This window comes from Seriola dumerili, unplaced genomic scaffold, assembly GCF_002260705.1.
Source record: "Seriola dumerili isolate Sdu_G_001 unplaced genomic scaffold, Sdu_1.0 BDQW01000002.1, whole genome shotgun sequence".
NCBI classification, from domain to species: Eukaryota; Metazoa; Chordata; class Actinopteri; order Carangiformes; family Carangidae; genus Seriola; species Seriola dumerili.
The window spans coordinates 6,464,988-6,485,576 of record NW_019174257.1 but is presented as its reverse complement, the minus strand read 5'-3'; the positions used below and the strand labels follow the sequence as shown (position 1 = coordinate 6,485,576).

At 40.0% G+C, this 20,589-nt stretch overlaps 1 protein-coding gene across 1 annotated transcript in view; it reads right to left on the bottom strand.

Annotated features, from left to right (window-relative positions):
• Positions 1 to 20,036, bottom strand: part of arid3a (AT-rich interaction domain 3A) — a 41,190-nt gene extending 21,154 nt beyond the window's left edge. The window contains exons 1-3 of the mRNA XM_022744440.1: positions 19,936 to 20,036; positions 4,879 to 5,612; positions 4,498 to 4,780 (exon numbers count right to left, since the gene is read on the bottom strand). Of these exons, the coding sequence (XP_022600161.1) occupies positions 4,498 to 4,780; positions 4,879 to 5,216 (621 nt within the window). The 5' untranslated portion in view covers positions 5,217 to 5,612; positions 19,936 to 20,036. The remainder of the gene's footprint in view (positions 1 to 4,497; positions 4,781 to 4,878; positions 5,613 to 19,935) is intronic.
• Positions 20,037 to 20,589: the final 553 nt, after the last annotated feature.

The window sequence follows — 20,589 nt, the reverse complement described above, 5'->3', positions numbered from 1 at the left end:
CTGATGGGAACAGATGCATGTAAGCCTATTGGCTGTGGGACAACACTTATACGATTGACTTTAAAAGGAGCGTAAACATTTCCTAGAAATAAAATTGCAGAGTGTGATGCAAAGAGTGATATTGATATGGATATTTTAAGGGACAGATGTATGGGGGTGAGCTCAAGGTATGGAGGAGTGTTGCACTGGTATCACTGAAATAACTCAGTGGCAATGGCACTCCACCAGCAATGCAAATCAGTTTCAATTACAAATTAATCCAACGATGCTGGCATAATTTGATATCTATACTTTTGATATCTTGGGCTTTATTTAATTCTGCTGGTCTCTGCTATAGCCTGATATGACACTGCTGGCAATGTGCCTTGAGTGTTTTGATTAATTCACTTAAAACCACAATGTAATCAGACATCCGAACAGACAGCACCTCCTGGCTTGATTTAGTCTGACCTTTTAGCTGAGCGGGGAGAGAGGATGGTGGCTGTGTGATCCACCAGGAATGCATTTCAGGCCTTGGCTGATATATCTCAGCCACAAGCGGCCTGGGGCAAGCCCAAACTAAAAGTAAGGGTTTGCCTGGATATTTCCTCACCTACATGGCAACTTAAACCTGGATTTGTGTGAGTAATTGATATTTGAGTTAATCACGGCCTTTCTTTGATAGTATTTTTACTGGACAATCTTCACTGGACCTATTCTTTGGACTTATTTTACTGTTCTTCTTATGTTGCATTCACTACATTAGTACTGGGCCTATAAGCCTGTGTATGCTGTATTTCTACTAACTGTTAAAACTCTGATCAGTTTTTAAATTGCCATTTTCCAAGCCAACAGCATCCACTGAATTTTAGAATTTCCTCTACTAAGGTTTTGTCAGCTTTTTCCCTTACGCTCTAATGTTTTTTATGGAGACATTTACCTTGGGGTGACTCAGGAACAACTGCTTCATGAGCCTGTGATGCCACATCGAGACACTGTAAGTGACACCGGACTATACAAATGAAGTGACATGAACATAGGAGAGAAAAGGACAGTTTTCAGTTTGGAAGAGCTCCAACTGCTGCAGACTGATAGAGGCACAGAAGGTTTCTGCTGAGGATCTGGGGTTCCTAGTGGCCACATTATCACCCTCCCTCAGGCACATTCCAACAGCCTCCACCCACCTGCCCAAAATAAACTGTACAGCCTTAACCCCTTCCTCCCCACCCATAGCCTTCCAAAACACTCAACTTGCACATGATTAAACTCCAGAGCACGTGTGTGTTACTTGGTTTCACATTTCTGCTTAAAATAGGAATTACAATTTTTTACTCACAGACTTCATGATTTTCTCCTATGATTCTTAGAGACATTTTTTTTTTTTATATTTCGCATTTTGCCTTGATGTAAACAAAACTAACTTTTCAATAGATAGCTCACAAGAAACTGCATGGAAGGCTAAATTAGAATAATGAGCTAAGTCTCATTCAAACAATGATTTCCATTATAAACGAAACACACAGCTCACTGATGGCCGGATTTTGCCCCAAACACTGTGGCCTTATCCAATTATTCAAGGGGGCTGCTTTCAATGTTTAATCCATTATTATTCCCAACATTTCTTATTCCTCCAAACAGGCAAGACCCCCCTTCAGTCTTGTGTGATCATTGGAAAAAAATCCTGTTCCAACAAAAATGGACTGTCAGGGTCATGTATGACTTCATAGTTCAGTTTAACCTGAATCTGCTGTGGCATCAAAATTATGCATTTTTCACATTTCTACCTCAACTACAGCCACTCAATACTCAATGTTAATGTATAAGATTAAAGCAGGTAGCACAACATTTAAAGCATAGTTATATGAGGGTCTCATTTGTCTAGTATAGCATCAGTTCCTTGTTTTGCACAGTGATGATAAGACCCATATCTTTGGCTGACTTAGGTCATGGCCTCCGAAGTCTGTTTTTTCCTATGAGAGATTCTCAGGTTTTGTAGTGAACTTGATAAATCTCAATTTATGGATGCCTATGTGGTCAGGTGAGAGGGATTTTCAGGTGAAATTATTCCAGCCTTGATAGCTGTATCATATTGAATTTTTCTGGTGATATTTCATGTGGCTGCACAAATTCATAGCGAAACATTTGCTCGTGTGCAGCCCTTGTAAATTATGCAATGTTTGCATACTAACAGGAAAACTCAAATGTGCTAAATGACTACTATTACAGATATTACTATATAATTTTAACATTTTACAATTCTTCACTACTTGATCAAGCAAAAAGGAAATTGAAGGTTTGCTCTGCAAACATATAAAACTGTGGTCTGCAGATTTCACTACTGTCTCCTTTTCAAATGACAAGAAGAAACCACAAATGGCAGGTTCAGGAGAAAAAGAAGAAGCAAAGTAAAAATGGCACACACCAAATATAAATTAAGACTGAAATCGCAGAGTCTGATTTGCATGGGGTTAGAATTATCAAGGGACAGACTGTGCTCATCATAACACATTGGTCATTTTTACATGGCATACTGCAGACAGCAGATTTACTGAGGATTATAATCACAGGCCAGAGCTACAATTATTACTAATCACTGTAATCATCCAAGAGCAAAACTAGTCCTGTGTGAATGATGCACAGGACTAAAATTCTGGATTCATAATATTAGAACTTATCAGCAGTAAGGAGTTTGTGGACCAGGTTGTGTTGTTGTAGCCATACAATGTGGTAAAATGCAGAAGGCTTTTTAAGGACATTATGCAGTTTGGTCTTCCTCTTCTCTCTCCATAGTCTCCATAGTAGGAGGAGTTATATGTTGTGTAGGCGTCACAGGTTTTAATCACCAATGGATTGGGTAACACTATCTTAACAGCCAAGGTACTGGCTGTCTTGATTATATAACCGTCAGTTACACTAAATTCATGCTGGCATGATGTATGTCTGTCTGACATGTCATGATAAAAATGTCCTGTATTTCATACCTGATGTATGAAAACAACCAACTGCAGAGAGTATCAATTCAAGGCATTCACACAAAGCTTTGCAGAGGGAGGGGTGGACTATTTAGAGTAGCAGAGTATAGGTTTTAGGGGAGTTGTATTCCTTACTCTCTGTAATTACAAGAAATAGACCTTAAATTACAGAATCTATGGTTAGGTTTAAAAATGAAGCACATGTAGACTGGGTGAAGTGCGTTGAATTTACCTCCAACATACCGAAGGCATCAATAAAAAGAAAAGTTTGAAACCTCGCTCAAATATGTTTTACAGTTTGAAACATTGCTACAGGCCATGAGTGTGTTTTCATTTCAATAGTGGCTTTCATTAAGTTATATAAGGCACATTTGCATGAAATGGTGGCTCAGTACAATCCACTTTAATAAAAGTAACACTAGCATGTTCGCTTTTTGTCTTTACACAGAAGCAGAGGCAAGTTTAAAGTGCTCCTGCTTTACATTTCTAAAATACTCCCATTACTATCTTTAAAGTTTTACCGATTTGAAAGTAAAGAGCACAAATAGACAAGCAATTTAAATGATAATAAATAATGTGTTCTAAAAAAAGTTATTCTTCCTCTCTGTTGATTTTTCATTTTCTTTTCAGAAGAAAACTTTTCTGTAATTATCCAATTTACCCACAAGCAGTTTTGTCATCTCATTTCATACTGGACTGATGGTGGGTGACTAAATTGTAGAAATATCAATGTACACTACAAGATGGTAACACCTTGTTGCAGCAAATATGACAGAAAACGCAGAGTCTCTGAGTCTTTATCGACAGCAGCCCTCCATCTAAACTTAGCTGTTGACAGATTTAAATCTCTTCACGTAAACAGCCCGTCTTATTCCACTGAGGCCTCCCTCATAATATACAGTCCACTAGCTTGTTTACAGTAAACGCCAGCATGGTAAAGCTGTTAAAATGCACCCTAACCCCTCCTCCTCTTCTCCTAGCTGCCGTCAGCCCCTCTCTTCCTCAGCCCTCAGTCCTAATTGCATCAGGAATCTCCCATATTCTACTCTTAGGCCACATTACTAAGCAGCTCCACCAGAAAAAAAAATGATAGTTTTAGACCAGAACCTTTAAAACATGTACCCTACCAGAAGGAGACAAACTTGAAAGCCTAAGCTCAGGGTTTATAAACATTTGGCCAGTGGCTGGTGTTAATTTCCCACCCTGGTCAGATTACTACATGTGCTGCTGAGAAAGTAACATGCAGTTTTGATGTATGGGGTGCAAAGGCCAGATGTGGCTCCCTGGTCAACAACCAACATTTCTGATTTTGTACTTCCTCCGTGTGCAACTGCAGCTGGCTTTAGAATATTTTAGGAATTTAACTGAGATGACTCTCCATAGTGACGACATGATCTTCCCCTTCTAATATACTTGACCAATAGTAAAGACAGAGGCTACAAATTTTGATATGACTGAATCTCCAGTTCATTTACATGTAATCGTCTAACACGAGTGCAACAAAAGAACACACTTCCTGTTACACAAAGATACAAAGAGATCCTACCTGTCTGAACTGCTCCTCATAGGTCCATTCTCCATGGTCCTGCCCACCAAGATGGCCATGTGTGGCGTGGGGAGGTAGGATAGCTACGCGGGGCTCCTGGTCGACACTGGGGCGGGCCTTCAGCAGCTGGGAGTGAGGGTGAAGCTGGCGGTGGGGCAACAGGAGGATACCTTTGCCGGGGGCCACAGCATCATGGCCCGTTGGAAGACCTTCCTCTGCCAGGTCATCGTCAAAGTCTTCTTCCATCTCGCCTTCAAAGTCCTCCTCGTCCCATTTCTGTTTGCTGTGTGTATTAGAAACCGAATAATATTGTTTGCACTAGACACTAGAACAAATTACAGAAGTCTTAGGACAACTTCACCAGAGACATTCAGTACTTACATCTGCTCTTCCTCATCTGACCCCATCATGTCCTTGTATTGCTCCTCCCCTTCTTCATTTTCATCATCCTCACCCTCCTCCTCGCCGCCGCTGCTGCGCTCTGACATGGGGCTGTCCGACACCCTCTGTAGCCCGGCCGCCGCGGCGCGCATGGCCGCTAGCGCTGCCATCTGGGCCTGCTCCGCCTCAGGGGCCGGGCTCCCCATCAGCTCATCCCCTCCTCCTCCACCTGTGCGGACTTGAGTGTGCTGGGCGGCTTGCTGCTGTAGCTGCTGCTCCATCAGCAGCTTGGCCCTCTGCTGCCTGTGCAGGTTCTCCATGACGGCCTGCAGCTTCATCTCCAGGGAAAGTGGCACGGCGTTCAACTACCTTCCTTCCCCTCCCTCCCCCACTGAAAGAGCACCAGTCGGGGGCCAGTCAGGGGACGATGGTCAATCCTTCAGCCCAGGGAGAGCAATTACCAACCGCGCCTGTGATGAAGTAGCAAGCAGCTGGCTGGAGGTTTGGAAGTTATGGTTATGTTGAAATGCGGGTCCTTGAGGAGAAGTGGAAGGAGGAGAAGGAAGAGAAGGGGGGTCGGTCAGAGCTCTGAGACATGCAGTCAGAGGTCTGCTGCACTTCTTGAGTCAGAGGCCTCTCTCTTGTCTCAATGGTTTTTCCTGCAGTTGGGGGGAAACCAAAGCTGGCAGCAGAGCTGAGCCGCACACAAGAGTTCGCTGACAGACTACAAAGACCTGAGGGAGAAGAAAGAATAACAGTGTCAGCCTGCTACTTCCTCACTGTCTGTTCTTGCCTCCAGTTGAAGGTCAAATGTTTTTTGTGGTGACAGGGACAAAACTGTGAAACAACTTTCCTCGAAGCATCATATCAGTAGAACACGTTTCTATTTCTAAAATGCAACTTTCCATTCACTGGCCTTTCACTAAAGTGGACATCTCCCAACACTATCTCCTCTGATCTGATTTGAAGCTATCAAGCAAGTATGGTTAAAAACCACACTTTTATTTTGTGCATGTTGTAATTTTGTTGTCAGTATTGCAATGGTTACATTTCCATGTTTTGTAATCCCCCACATATTAGACATATTATTTGAGGAAATTGATCAATCATTTGAAATCATGACTACCAAGTATCAACTGACTGACTAATGTCTTCTCAAAAACCTTTTTGAGCTGCAGAGGAGCAGAAAACTCCAGTGATGACTACAGGGCTGCCCTGTCAACTCAAATCATGAGTTAAGAAAATGTGACAGGAGAGAATAATACCCAATTTCACACACAAAAATGCAGTCTGTGAGTTCAATTCAGCTGTGTAACATGTACAGCATTACTCACACGAACACAGACCTGACACGCTGCTCAAACAGGACAAAATGTTTTAACCTCAACAACAAGAGGAAGTGAAATCACAGGAAGAACTGTCACATTCTTCACCTGGTTGACTTGAAGCCAAAAAATATTTGAACCACACAGCAAAAATGAACATTATGAGTCAAGATTATATGTTTAAACGCACACAATTAATATTAGGAGGTGTGACCCTGCTGGGGTATGACTGGTGTGTTTTTCCCCTCATTAAAATGTTTTATTGCAAGACAGAGACGCAGTGGGGAGTTTTTCTGCAACTTCTGTGGGGGCGGTAATGGTTCTCCTACATACCTGTTCCCAAAAGTGTTCAGGTATGCAAAGCAGTCTCGGTTATAGGCAATAAGATTCAATACTTTGGAACCAATAACGTCTGTTCTCGATTATCAACAACCTATACATCAGAGTCATACTCGAGGGACAGTAACTGTCTATCCTGCCCCCTCTCTGGTTACTTAGAACATGCTGAAAATGTTAAGTCTGGGTTTGAAGAGGCTGTGGCTCAGATCAGTCAGGCAGAGATAAGAGCTGCACACCAAGTCAACACCACTTGGGGAAATTAAATTCGAGTGCAGGTGCTGGACATATTGAAGTATCAGTCATGATAGGAGGCAGCAGTGACTATATGCCACTACTCATTCAGCTAAACTGACTAATACATGAACAGACAGAACACTGTAACCACCACCTGCCCTGATGTTATACTATTAGAAACTACGGGTTTCACATTGAACTTTTACACTGGACACACGTTGGATAAAAGTATGAATGATGTTCTCATTACAGTTGAAATCATTCATCGATTAAGTCATTTTTTAAGGCAAATATGAATATTCACAGGTTTTCTTGGATCTTGAGGTTATACCACAAGTATTTCAACCAGCTTCTACGGCTTACATGCAAAAAGTCTTCTCCCTTTGCTCAACCTATCATATCTGTTTTATGTGTGATTATTTTACACAGGAGTATTCTGTCTCGTATATCACCTGAGCATTTTGTTTTTTCCTCCAGCTTTTGATAGCTGATAATTTTTGATGATATTTACTACTTTTCCAACTGATGGAAAGTATTAAAAGTTAGTATATAGTTATTATTAAAAGTGTTTCACCCACATTTTATAAGAATGTCAGTGATAAAAAAGTCATGAAGCACTAAAACACTCATCCATCATTTCACAAATTAGTCCACAGCCATCCACGCCCACAATATACTGTAGCTTATCAATAACAGTGCATTTACTGGAAGACGTTTTTTTTTCTTGGGAGAGTAGGGAAAGAAAGTTGTTTTTCTCCAGCATGTGGCTAAGTGGAATTCCACAGAAAAGCACACTAATCACAGCTATATTAATATAATTATGGTGTAGGCATGTTTTGAAGGCAAGAGGGGGATAAACAGTACATACACTCCAGGTCCAAGCTCCCTCGATAAGCTTGTAAGAGAAATTAAGTTCAGCTTCCATTCACAGGAAAATTGACTGTTTTCCATATCTTCTGTTTACATAGTCATGCATACATAATGAGAAGAGAGACAACACCCATAAACATCCTGGTTATCACTGTTACCCTGTAAGCAGATATTGGTTTCTCAATCAGCCAGTGCAAAAATATGCAATCCAAATGGAAAAAAACATCAGCTTGTGCAGCATTACATAGGTTTGACTCAACTTAGCTTTACACAACATCAGCACTCTACAAATGTCCGAAAGTGTGTACAGAGCTGTATGTGTTACAAGTGACACATCAGATGTGTAAATAAAAAAATATATAAATGCCCAATTTGTGTACCTGTTGTCAAGAAGAATCGTCATGATGGAGACGGGCTGATATCTGAGACGGACGCAGTTGGAGAGTTTGAAGAAAAACAAGAAGGCAAATGTCCTCAGTCTTCATATTCCTCTACTACATGCCCAACAATTGGTAATCAGCATGCAGTTGACACCCTGCAGCTTCTCTCTCTAGCTCAACTAATCAGATGCCTGAACTATAAAATGCACTAAGTTCTGCCACTACTGCGTAGTATAAAAGTATAAAAGCCTAAATATGGGTCACTGGCATATGAGCAAAGTGTGACTGTATATGAATTCAAATCTCTCGAGCAACAGTCATTCTGCAGCATGGCAGGAAAAAAATTTCAGTCACCCTATACCATGTCTGTATGTTACAGAAATGTTGCGCAAGGAAATAAGAGCTGTGAAACTTGTGTTTCTTCAGTGGGTGAAGGAAGTGACAACTGACGGAGCAGATGTAGTGAGGCAGCCGACAGATATTCAATATTGATTCATGACATTCTTTACAGGCGATAGAGGCACAACTGAATGGCTGCAGTTGTCAGATGGGTAGAATAGGACCAGTATAAGCAGATCAGCACATCTTGCCTTACTGGATCTGGTTTGACGGAGACAACTTGTCTCTGTTCTGAGATCTGGGCTCAAAGTGGAAAGACGCCAAGAATTACTGGTGGCAGATCTGGGCTATCCAGTTGCATTAAGTGACCCGGCAAATTCACTTCAGAACGACCCATACATGCACTGTTTGGATGTGTCACTTACACCATCCATTACCCAATATGTTACACTGCCACACTTTGAACATGTGCAAATGGGCACGATTTACATTTCTAATTTGAGCCAAAAACATTACAAGCTCTGAGACTGTCTCTCAGAGAGTGTCATATATGTAATTTCAAAGACAGAAGTGGCTACAACAGAGCTGTTGTGATGACTCTTCCTGTGCAGAGGGAAGCAGAAGTGGTCGCTTTGTTTCATTCCATTGCTGATCACAAGCATCATGATTTCCTACATGCTAGATGGTGCAAATTATATTGCGCCACTACATATGCTTCTCCCCACTTCCCCAAATGATGGGGCGCATTTAGATGCTTAGAAAACATTTTATGTGACAGTCATAATGATCATGCACAGAAAAAAACGTGGCATGTGTCAGGTTAACTTACTGCGGGTGTCTGAGTCTAGTCACTTTCATTCAAGTTTTGATCACAACCAAAAAGTCTTGTTTCTTATATTCTAATCAAACATTACAGCAGCTGATCTCACCCTTCAACACTCATGCTCAATAAATACAAGGAATGGATGAACACAGCCACTCCACATGTACCACATTTTGTTAATGGCAAACACAAAATCAGAGCAACAAGAAAATCTAGAATTTTTTTTTTTCCAAAAGTGACTGCAGATATATCCCAAATGTTGTCATCATTTTCCAGGTGTTTCGTCACAATGGTATTTTGAAAGTTCTGAATTGTGGATGGTCCTTACAGCACCAGTTCTTCATACTGGTCAGGGCACAGAGCCTTACTTTGGTTTGTCTGAACCAGATACTGACTTACACAGGGATTTAGGGTTTAAACAATGCTTTACGAAGCTAGCCGAGCTGAGCTAACCCCTTGCCAGAGTTATAAGACATTTAATATCTAAACCATAACCAGCCATGGAACCAAGCAGTCTCAGTGGGCAAGGGCCAAATCCCCTTAAAACTCCCTGCTGGGTCTCCTTCATACCGTACCAATGGTGGGAAACCACCTCTGTATATTGTGTAGTTTTTTTACATTTCTTTACATCAACCCCTTGGGACAGTAACCAGCTATTATTTGAAAGCCCCGCTTTGTTCAAAAACGGTTGCATAGCTGACAAATTCTGAGAGGAAGTTGCTGCTATGGCCAGTGAGTAAATAGGTTTCATAGTCTGTCTGAAGTCCTTTTTCTTCCAGTCAAAAATAATGTCGAAACTAAATTACAGAAACCTACTTGCTTCATGATTTTGCTCCATCACTAAGTAACATGTACCATATTTATATAGGTGGGTAAAGGTAATTCCAACAGCAAAGGAAATATTAAGCAGCCTAATTGATTTAATTTACTCCACAATTTATTGCCAGCGCTTTATGAATGGTTTTGGAATTTGCCTCCAAATCAATATGACTACTTGGCATCTTGTGTTTGCCAAGGGCCAAAGAACAAATGTAGATCCTGCTGTGATGGCTGACATATGGCGATTTTCTTTTAAGGGTTGCCATCTGTTTCAGTGACTGTGAATACCACTTTTCATGCAAAACAAAAGCCCACAAAAAACAGCAGTGTTTGATTTAAAGTGTCCCCTATCTGATTGCTGTTAACTGCCACCTCAACACTGCCCGCTTGTCTGTTTGCTATCTTAACGTGTCATCTTTCCCTCACATTCATATTTTTCCTTCCTGTCACTTGAACTCACATTTCGATGCTTAAATTTGCATTTTATAACAGAATATGGGGGGTACACAGAATTTGCTCAGCTTAAGAAAAAGATAAATGAACACATATTGCTTTTACACAACATAAAAGACAATTTCTCAAATTGCTCAGCTGACAATAAGACCCTTAGGGCTCATTTAACACCTTAATTGGCTAAAGGGAGGCCAGCCTGCTGGGATAGGTGGCAGGAGCCCATGTGGGGGTCAGGGAGGGGAGGAGCCTCCAGGACAGAAACTTTGACAGTTGGCTGAATAAAGGATAAAGTAGAAACGATGAGAGCTAATGGGTTAATCCTCTTTTTTTTTTTTTAAACCTACATTTGAGAGGTGGAAGACACCAAGGTCTGAGCAAACAGGGCAGAGTGATAAGACCAAGAGCTAAGGGTCTAATTCCAACGAGATAAAGAGGCCGACACTGCCTCACATACATTCACAATACAAACGTGTATACATATAAGACTCATAGTCTGTTAATGTATTCTAGAAAGCATCAAAGCCTTCAAATATTACAAAAACACGAGGGAATTCATCTTTGGGGCCTTCTTTCAGAAACACATTGACGATCCACCACTCATATAATTCACACATGGTACTTTCAACATGTGTGCTACAAACTAGTTTTGATAGTGCAGTAAAAAGGTGACGTTTTCAGAGAGCAACACGCAAGTTAACACCAGGGTTTTTCCTCAGTAGGTCATTTGTTTTCATGTGCATGTTCATCAGTACAGACACATATCTCTCATTTCAACATTTGAATTCAAAATCTTTATTTCCTTTTGTGTACTGAAAGAACAAACCATATTTTGCCTGATACAGCCAAGTGGTTTAAGGTGAACTGGGTGAGGTCTTGTGAGACTTGAAACTGAGTATTAAAATGAACGTCTGTCTGTTCTGCTTGACTGGAAAAATCAGAGAGAACCAGATTCTTAAAGCGGTAATCCACAAGATTCATGTTTTTCGTCTCCATCCCTGCTCGTTGTGAGTGCTCTTTGCTGGCGTTTCTGCTCTTCACTCGCTAAAGATCATATGTTAATCAGTGTTGGTGGTACTGTAATGTCTCCCTTGGATTTTTTATAATGCAGTTTGAGTACTTTCTGTACTGTACTTTCTTTATCAAATTAGCTATCGTACTGATGCTCATGCTACACCTATTTTGAATAAAAGACTATCCAACCTGATTTGTAGTCTACAGAAGATTTCTATCTACCATTACCAGCTTCAGTGTACAGTATATGGGTAGATTGAAGACTTTTGTCAGGTTGTATCATTTCATCACTCAGCACTATTGTTATGCAACGTGGATCAGTACATACTATACTGCTGTTAGTAGTGAAACAGGCTTTGTACTGATGCTATCAACACACACATTCCTGGACAAATACTTCTCGGTTGTTTTCTGACTGTAGTAAGACCAGACAGCTTTTTTCATTTCATTTTTTCTAATGTCATGCAACCCTGACAGTTTAATGCGTCACATTGCAGTTTGAAGGCAACAAACAAACTTAAACAACTTTAAAATTGTAATACATACAACGTTAATTGACCTCTCTCAAAAGCTTTACAAATACTATGAGCTGTAAAATATTAAATGTTTGCTTCAGGACAGCCTGTCCAAATTGAATTTGCCACAAAGCACATTAATGGTTTTCTTCTTTGTTAGTATTTCACTTACTAGATGTTAAGTGACTGGAGATTAAAAGATTCTATGACGCTGGGGAGAAAACACACAACCGCAACTTTCTTACTTCAAACTCTTTAAGTACATTAAACATGTGTTTTTACACATAAGTTTTTAAAAAGCAGCAGGATACAAAATTACTTTAACCTGTAAACTGCTCTCTTATAATATAATAATAGCCAGGAAGAAACTAAGATCTGGTTTGTTTGCTTTACACAAAGGAATTATTTGTTTCAATAAACAGCTTTGAGCTCCTAGTCAAAACCATAATCAAGAAGGGGAGGAGTTTCTTGTATTTTTTTCCCCCAAACAGTAGGCTACTAATAAATCTGAAAGGTACAACATAAACAGTATGAGAAGAAAATGTTATAAAGATTAGTGCCAAGTGTGCAGTGCTATCTGGTGTCCCGTATCGTGCCAGGTGCCTATGCCAGTGATACTTAATACCAAAGGAATTCTAACTGCAACATGCCACCATGCCATCAAAAAATAATTTAAATGCATTTAATTTTACCTGACTGCTTGATATAGAACATGTCATTTATTTTTATAGTTAATTTCTAGCATTCACTCATCATGTAAACAGAAGGTAGCATTTAAGACGACAGAAGTTAAAGAGTAACTGCGTGGGGAGTAGCCAAACAGTAGCCATTCATAATCCTTCCACCATAAAAAAAAAAAAAGAAAAAAAAGGATAAAAACAAGAAGTTGGTCAGTGGTGCTGGTCTTGATTATGCGTCCCTCTCTCACATTCCTTGCACTATTACCTCGCAAGGCAATAACACAGGCTCCATTGAGCCCCACTGCACCAACAACAAGATCATTGAGGAAGTGTCGCACAGGCTGGTCACGCACTTTCCACTAACCTCCTGCAACGGGCTGAAGCAACGCGGAGAGCCAAATCTGATTAGCCCCAGCTATGCCATAAATTAACTGGGCATATAGCAAAAATAATCCAGTGATCCACTTCTCAGCAGTGAAATCTGTGGTTATCTATCAAACAACAGGACTCAGCTGCGCATGCAAACGTGGCTTAAAGTGATTTATTGTAACTGTTCAACAAACCTGAATGATGTGATGTGTGGTCTAATAAATATAAAAAGTCCACATTCAAATGTTTACACAATGTTTTTTTTCCACTGAGGAGTAAGAAAAGCAAAGCCAGGAAAACTCTTTTTTCTGTAGGTGTTGTATGTGTCTTGCATGTATTTATTTGGTCAATGTCGTGGGGGCTTTTCCACTCTGAAAATAGGACAATAATGGAAGAAACACTGGTATTAAAAAAACAAATATGTATGACTCAGGTGAAAGCAATATCATCAAGGGTCAAACACTATATGTAGCACAAAATATTCCTATGTGGGTTGAAAATATCATATATTTGAGGTATATGTTAATTAAGTGCTGCATTAAGAGAGGAAAGCCCACTGACAAAATGTATAGCAAACCTTTTAACTCTAAATCTATCTACTATCTATCTACCTACTGCTATATGTGTGACTAACTACAGGAAAAGTCAGCAGATAAATAATTGTAACGAAAGAAAAAAAAAAGTCTCTGCTGATTCTGCTGACATGGTTGCAGGCGTTTATGTCCAACGTCTCACCGGTGGATATTGACCTCGCCATGTTACAACCCTTCCTACAGCTTCACCTAGAGACTGCAGTATTATGAGAGCAAACATTAATCTCATGAGATGACAGCTCTGGTGGAGAAACACAGGCAAACACAGTCACTAAAGTAAAACAATGACACATCATGTCAGGTTTTTTTTATGTTTAACTCTGTTCTGGTTGAATAGTTGGATTTATTTAAATTTATTTATATTTTTGTGGAGTTCAACCCCAAGTTAAATCAACACTTTATGGACACCATATTGACATCACTTGAGCAACCTAGGCTTTACAAAAATAGAAGAGTGCAGGGCTGCTAACCTGGATTGCATTAGATCAGTTATTGTGTCCATTACCTGTACAATTCTATTCATTCCTTTTTTACTCAATTCCATAGCTTCCTATTAATGTAATCAGTCAGTTTTACCAGAAAACCCAAAAAACCATGTGATGACTTTATTGGAGAAATACATTTCCTTAACTGCATTTTGTAAATGCTACTTTCAACTACTTAATATATTATATTCAACTACGTTTAAGGCTTATATACTACTTTTACACATCTTCAAATCACTTATATCAAATTTTTAAATTGTGTACAAGTGATTTCTGTTTTCATGATTACTGTGAGCTGCAGAACCAACCCACCACGTCAAATACCTTTGTGAAACATGACTGCCATAAAAAAGGAGGCTGCATGTTGCTGCTTGCAGAGTTCAATGTATTTGCTATTCTAGCTCTAGACGGATGGTATGATGACAGTTCCTCTAGTGTGGGAGGGGGGTGGGGAGTTCATTTTCATTGAATGGCATGAACGTCCCAAACTGGATTAACTTGTTGGTTTATATGGTGACTGTGTGGTCACGTCATTGCATTGTGATCTTTAACAATCAAGTCTTTTGTCTGCAGAGAGGTGATGGACGAGTGAAAATCTTAGATAAAGCGCTCTGTGCATTGTACATGGAGACATCCAGAACAAAAATTGTCACTTCTGTGCTAAATGTAGGTTATAGTTTCATGGTCAGGTGCTCTGCCTAATAAAACCTGGCTGCTATGTCTGCTCACGAGGGATGTGTATCTTTTGGCATGGATTTGATTAAATTAGCTCTCGATTGCTAGGGAAGGCTGCCAGCACCAGCAGATGCAAATATGAAACACAAATGCTTGATGGACATGTCAGTATGGTGTGCTGGTATCCAGGCAGACGAGTACCAGGATAGATCACAGTGGCTGGCACAGGACCTTGTGTTAGCCGCTGACTGAATACACAGAGCTTACAACAGTCCTAGCAGCCTGGTTGAGAAACTGTAGGGCATCCCAAAACCTCAGACCCTGCTCTGTGCCTGCGTCACCGTCAGCCCTGCTGGGATTCCCCCATGGCTCTGGCCCAAGCACTGAAGTAACTTGTGAGTTTTTTTCCTGCATTTTTTGGCAGGATAACAAAGTTCAAAGCCCCACGTGCTGTACAGGCCCTTCAGAAATGTAGCTTTTGGCACAGGAACAGCTGAAAGCCAGCCAAACCACGCTGCTTCCCACACAGTTAAATGGCAGGAAAGCTTCTGGTGTGCAGACAGCAGTTGCATTCACAGTGATGCAAACAAGCTGATATTTACAGGTGGGTTATTACAGAAAACAGTCAAGTGACACAATATAGGCCTTAAGCCCACACCCTTAAGCCTTGAGGGAGATTTTAATGTAGTGACAACATAAAAGCAACCTTTGCAACCCTGTAGAGGATTATAGTTTGAGAATAAGAACACAAATAGATGTCAGACCTGTTTGTCTTGTCACTGCATGTTTGTCTGTGTTAATTCACAGCCACTAACCAGTTTAGTGGCCAACTGCTAGTGACCGCTGTTCACTCAGCAATGATGCTCGGAGGCAAACTGAGCAATCTCTTTGCATATTACACTTGCCGCTTCCAAATGTTGTTCAAATACCTTTGGGCTGAGATCAAATGTCTGTGATGACAGGAAGCTGTGTGGATTTCTGCTTGTAAACTTTTGAATGCACGTCCCGCCTTGCATCTCTATATGTACATTGAGCAAACTCAAACACACTGAGCTGTGAATTTACAAACACCACCTGCCTCTCAGAGAACAAGTAGAACTCTAGCTCTGAACATGACTAACGCACAGATCTTTGTGTGAACAGTTGGTTTCAATACAGATCACGCCAAACACTCGATTAGAGAAGAGGCCACAGGGACCAGTTTACATGTCAAGAGAGGGAGGGCATAACAAATGCAGTCTGGAGAACCAAGAAGACACAACATCAGGACAACAACACAGGAAGTAGACATACTGGCATAAACCAAAGTCATGATAACACTCACGTGACCGATGGCCTAGTAGAAATACATGAGTCAACTACAGCGAGACTGATATCAACCTAAAGCGCACCTGTGATATGATAGCAGTTTCTCACTAGCTGGAAAATTGGAGAGGACCACACTAGTGCTGTAACCAACAATTTTCATTACTGATTTATCATTCGACTCACTTTTTTTTTTTTTTTTTTCCCAAATGATCCATTAATTTTGCTTCTAAAATGCCTTTAAATTTTTCCAAATTACAAGGTAAATTCTTCAAATTCCTTATTTAATCTTTAACCAGTGAGTGTTGGGCTTCTTTTTTTTGATAAATAATTGATGATGATCGATTAAATTTCTATACATCAAATCTTTTTGAATGAGTAGATTTTATTACAGCACTTTGTTCAGTTAAGATTTCTTTCTGGTGATATGTCAACAGTCAAGGAGGCTTATCCTCCACAATGAGAACTTTTCTCAGGGCAATACTTGCAACTTTTGGGATCTTTAGATATTGACATATTCACTTTGACATCAGCTTCTGCCAAAAATGAACAATATTGACAATCTAAAATGTTTGCAAGCACTATTGATGTTTCTAATGAGATGACCAAGTGGGTGGTATATGCCCATTTCCATCAACTGTAACTGACTAAAAACTTTAGAAACATGTTTTGTGAAACTAATGCAGCTTTTAAGCCTAGACAGACACAATAATCAAGCTATATCGTGATAGTTTATAACCAAAATCCTATGATAGGGGAAATCACAATATTAGTATCATATTGATAGAACGCTAGGTCAAGGTTTACTGCTATGTCAACATGTCCCTTTGACATGAAATGACAACACAGGCATCAGTTCTTCAAATCAAGTGCAAAAACAAGCTTCTTTATGTAAATCTGGTTTCGTAACAAGGTGTGTTGCTCATTAAGGCCAGCCGACATTTTGCAAAAGCAAGTGAAGGCCTTTTAAAACCTGAACTTGATTGCAAGCCATACGTTTCTAACTCACAATGGGCCAATTACAATGTAAACACCCCCCATACCCACTTGCTGCAGCAGTGCCTCTGTCCATTGGAAACACTGAGCTGGTGCAGTTGGTGTCGGACAGAGGAAACCATATGCCAGATTGGTCCAAACAGATTAGTGTGGCAATTTCTAGGCAAGCCTCTAAGATGATTGGAGGATGGTGGGGTGCAGGGTGCGATAAGGGCCTGGAAATCTCTCTTAAGAATTTCAGTGCTTAATAATCACATTGAGAAACTGCTGGTGGTAAGTTCGCAAACATAACATCTCTCACTTTCTTTCCCTTTGTCAGCCACAACTTTAAGAAGTTAAACGCACTTTAACATGGAAGACAATGGCTGTAGAAGAGCAACTTGCCTACTCAAAATTATGCTTCAAGTCAAATTTTAAATGTAATCACACCAGCAAATGATGAGTGGTTCCTTGGCGAAGTGGCTGGTAGCGTAAGAAACCAGGCGGAGTACATCCTAAATGGTAAATGGCTGGTGGTAAATTCCCACAGAGATTGAAAAGCCACTTCAATTTCTTTTGCAATGAAAATCTAAAAATAAACTTCCAAATGAAGAGACTCCCTGTGCTTCCCACTCCATCCTGTCAATCAGATTTCTGGTTCAGGTTTCAAAATCTAATTTCCTCATCAATTTGTGATGTTACAGCGAACATTATGTTAAATAAACTTTCTTCATGGCCAGGACATTTCACAACTGTCTTCCTGTCATCTCAGTTACACAGTAGAATGAAACATATGGGCCAATGTCTTGATCAGACCAAGACAATGAAAATCTTCACTGAAACCAGACAATTGAGCCATAGGTTTTCAGAACAAGCATGTTTAAGGTCATTTACACAAAGTACTATACAGGCTTTCAAATCAAACCAGCTTCCTGTGCCTGTACTCCCCCACCCCCATTACTTGGTGAGAAACTACATCAACCACAAACCAAATGCTAGTCAGTTTTGGTTGTGGCTGTGAGGTTTGTCAGTGTGGAATAACCAACCAGACTCCAGAAAAAAAAAAAAAAATACAGTACTGACACCTCTTGAGCTCTTTTTTAATCCACTTGCAATGAAAAGTTTGCTGCCCCCTTTAATGCCCGCTGATGTCATAGAGAGGAATCTGTGGCTTATTACATACAGTGGATTTTCCCACCAGCATTGTGTCCATATCACTTCCCTGACATGTTGGACTTGTCTTGTGGATGTTTTGACTTGACTTGTCTTGATCTCAGCCACTACCAGGTGCAGACAGACTCTTTTATCCACCTACTCCTCTTTTGTTTTTCACAATTAAAGGGATTTCACCTGTGAAAAACTCACAAAGCCTCAAACTTTTGTGAAATCATATTGGTTTGATGTTAAAGTGAGACAGATCTGCACCTGTGTTGATGCTTAAGAGTTACTTTTGCATCTTTGAATACATGTCGACTGCACCTTTCTCTTGAACAGGACTGTTATTTGCTCTGATTTTAGTCTTATCTTTAGACCTGGTCTGACAAAACCAGTATTACCACAATATTACAACATCATGAATGCGTGAGTATGGCTGCAACTAATGATTATGTTTATTATCAATTAGAAATCTGATTATTTTCATGATAAATCGTTTAGTCTAAATGTCCTGTTCCTCTTTCTCAGAGTCCAATGTGATGGCCTCAGAGGTCTTGATTTGTTTGACAAACAGTCTAAAACCCAATGATATTCTGTTTACAAAGATATAAAACAGGGAAATGCAGAAAACCTTAATAATTGATAGGCGAAGGACATGACATTTTTTCTGCAAACACGAGTAACATGATTAATCGTTTATAAAATATTTGCCTATTACTTTTCTGACGATCGAATCAATTGGTCAACTACTCATTACAGCTCTAAACGTACGTGGCAAAAAGGCCTACAACACAACCTTAAATTGATTCATAAAGGCGCCTTTCACTCCGAATTAACCCACTGTCTCTGCTTTGACCCCCTAACACGACAATTTAGCAGACCAAACGGTCTCTTCAGGCCCAGTAGTAGATGCTATGGCAAGCACTGTCTTTTACACCTAACTTAAAGATATAGGATGTACTAACGTTGCACAACCATCCAATGGATGTTTTAATGGCGTTGAGACACTCATAAATGTTGGCTTCAAATTTGTAGTGCATATCGTCACTATGAGCATATTCAATTCTGTAACTGATTAACTTTAATTAACAATTTTAACTGTAAATCTTTCACAGCAAACGCATAAGTCGTTGGTTTATCCTCTGGCTAAAGCACCAGATAATATGGTAAATAGTCAGCTTGTATTATTAACTGAAGCAGCCTGCAAAGTTATGGCTTTACGTTTGTTATCGTGTTTTGTGTTAAATCAAGTTAACGGTCGAAATTCAAACGTTAGCTTTTACTACAGTTTAACGCTTTTGAACTGACAGTAAACACGGGTGGTGCTACCTTATAACATTTTTATTTTTTACTCCGTTTGGTTTAAAATTGAATATAACAACCGAAAACAACAACAAAAAAACCCTACAATATCAAACCACCGTGTCTTCCGTTTCACTTTACAACAATAAATAGTGTCATTGCACTTAGCGTAGGTTAAATTAGATCCTTGGGTGACATATGGCAGTCGAGTCCATCCGCTACCTTAGCAATATCCAATTGATCAGGCGACTTGATAACGTATCGATAAAAAAAAAGCTAGCTGGGTCCCGTAAGTGAGGAGTTAACAGAGATCGCATAAAAGAAGGAAGACACATAAATGCATATCACTTATACGTCTGTACATACGGAAATAAAGCCAACCAAAAAAATAAAACCAAATGTAAACTTACCACATTGGCTTCCGTTCGCTTTTTTCTTGACTCTTTGGAACCGGAAGAAACATTCCTGTTTTCCCCGTTTCTGAATCCAGTCTACCCTTCCGATTACACACAGAGAAAATAACACCTAAATGAGGAAGAGGAAAGGTAGTTCGTGTGTTTATCAGCTAGAAATGAAGTAGTTTCATGTGACTGCATGATATCCACGCATTCGGCTCTTGCGTGTGATTGTGTTTTCACAGTTTGAGAGCCCGCATCGTTCAGACAGACAGACAGCGAGAGAGAGGCGTGGAGAGAGTCTCCGGTCTGCTCAGTCAGATCATTGGTTGACAAATAGCAATCAGATGCAAATTCCTAACCTCTGAATCAGCAGGGGCCAGCCCCCCATACACCCCCACCCCCCGGAGCAGGGGATGTCGGTAAATGCAAGGGTGTGAAAATAAGTAAACACAAGCCCTGCAGAAAACAAAAAGAGCATTTTTGCACTTTTAATTTCATTAATAAATTTTTTTTTTTTAAAAAGGGAAAAAAATTTAACTGTAATTGTGGCAAGTGCAAAAGTTTAGGCACCCTACGAAGTCCGTACTTAGTGACCCTGCTCTTATATCTTTATGTTGATCTACGAAGTTTCAGCTATTCATTTTTTAGTTCTTGTAGGTTGTCTTG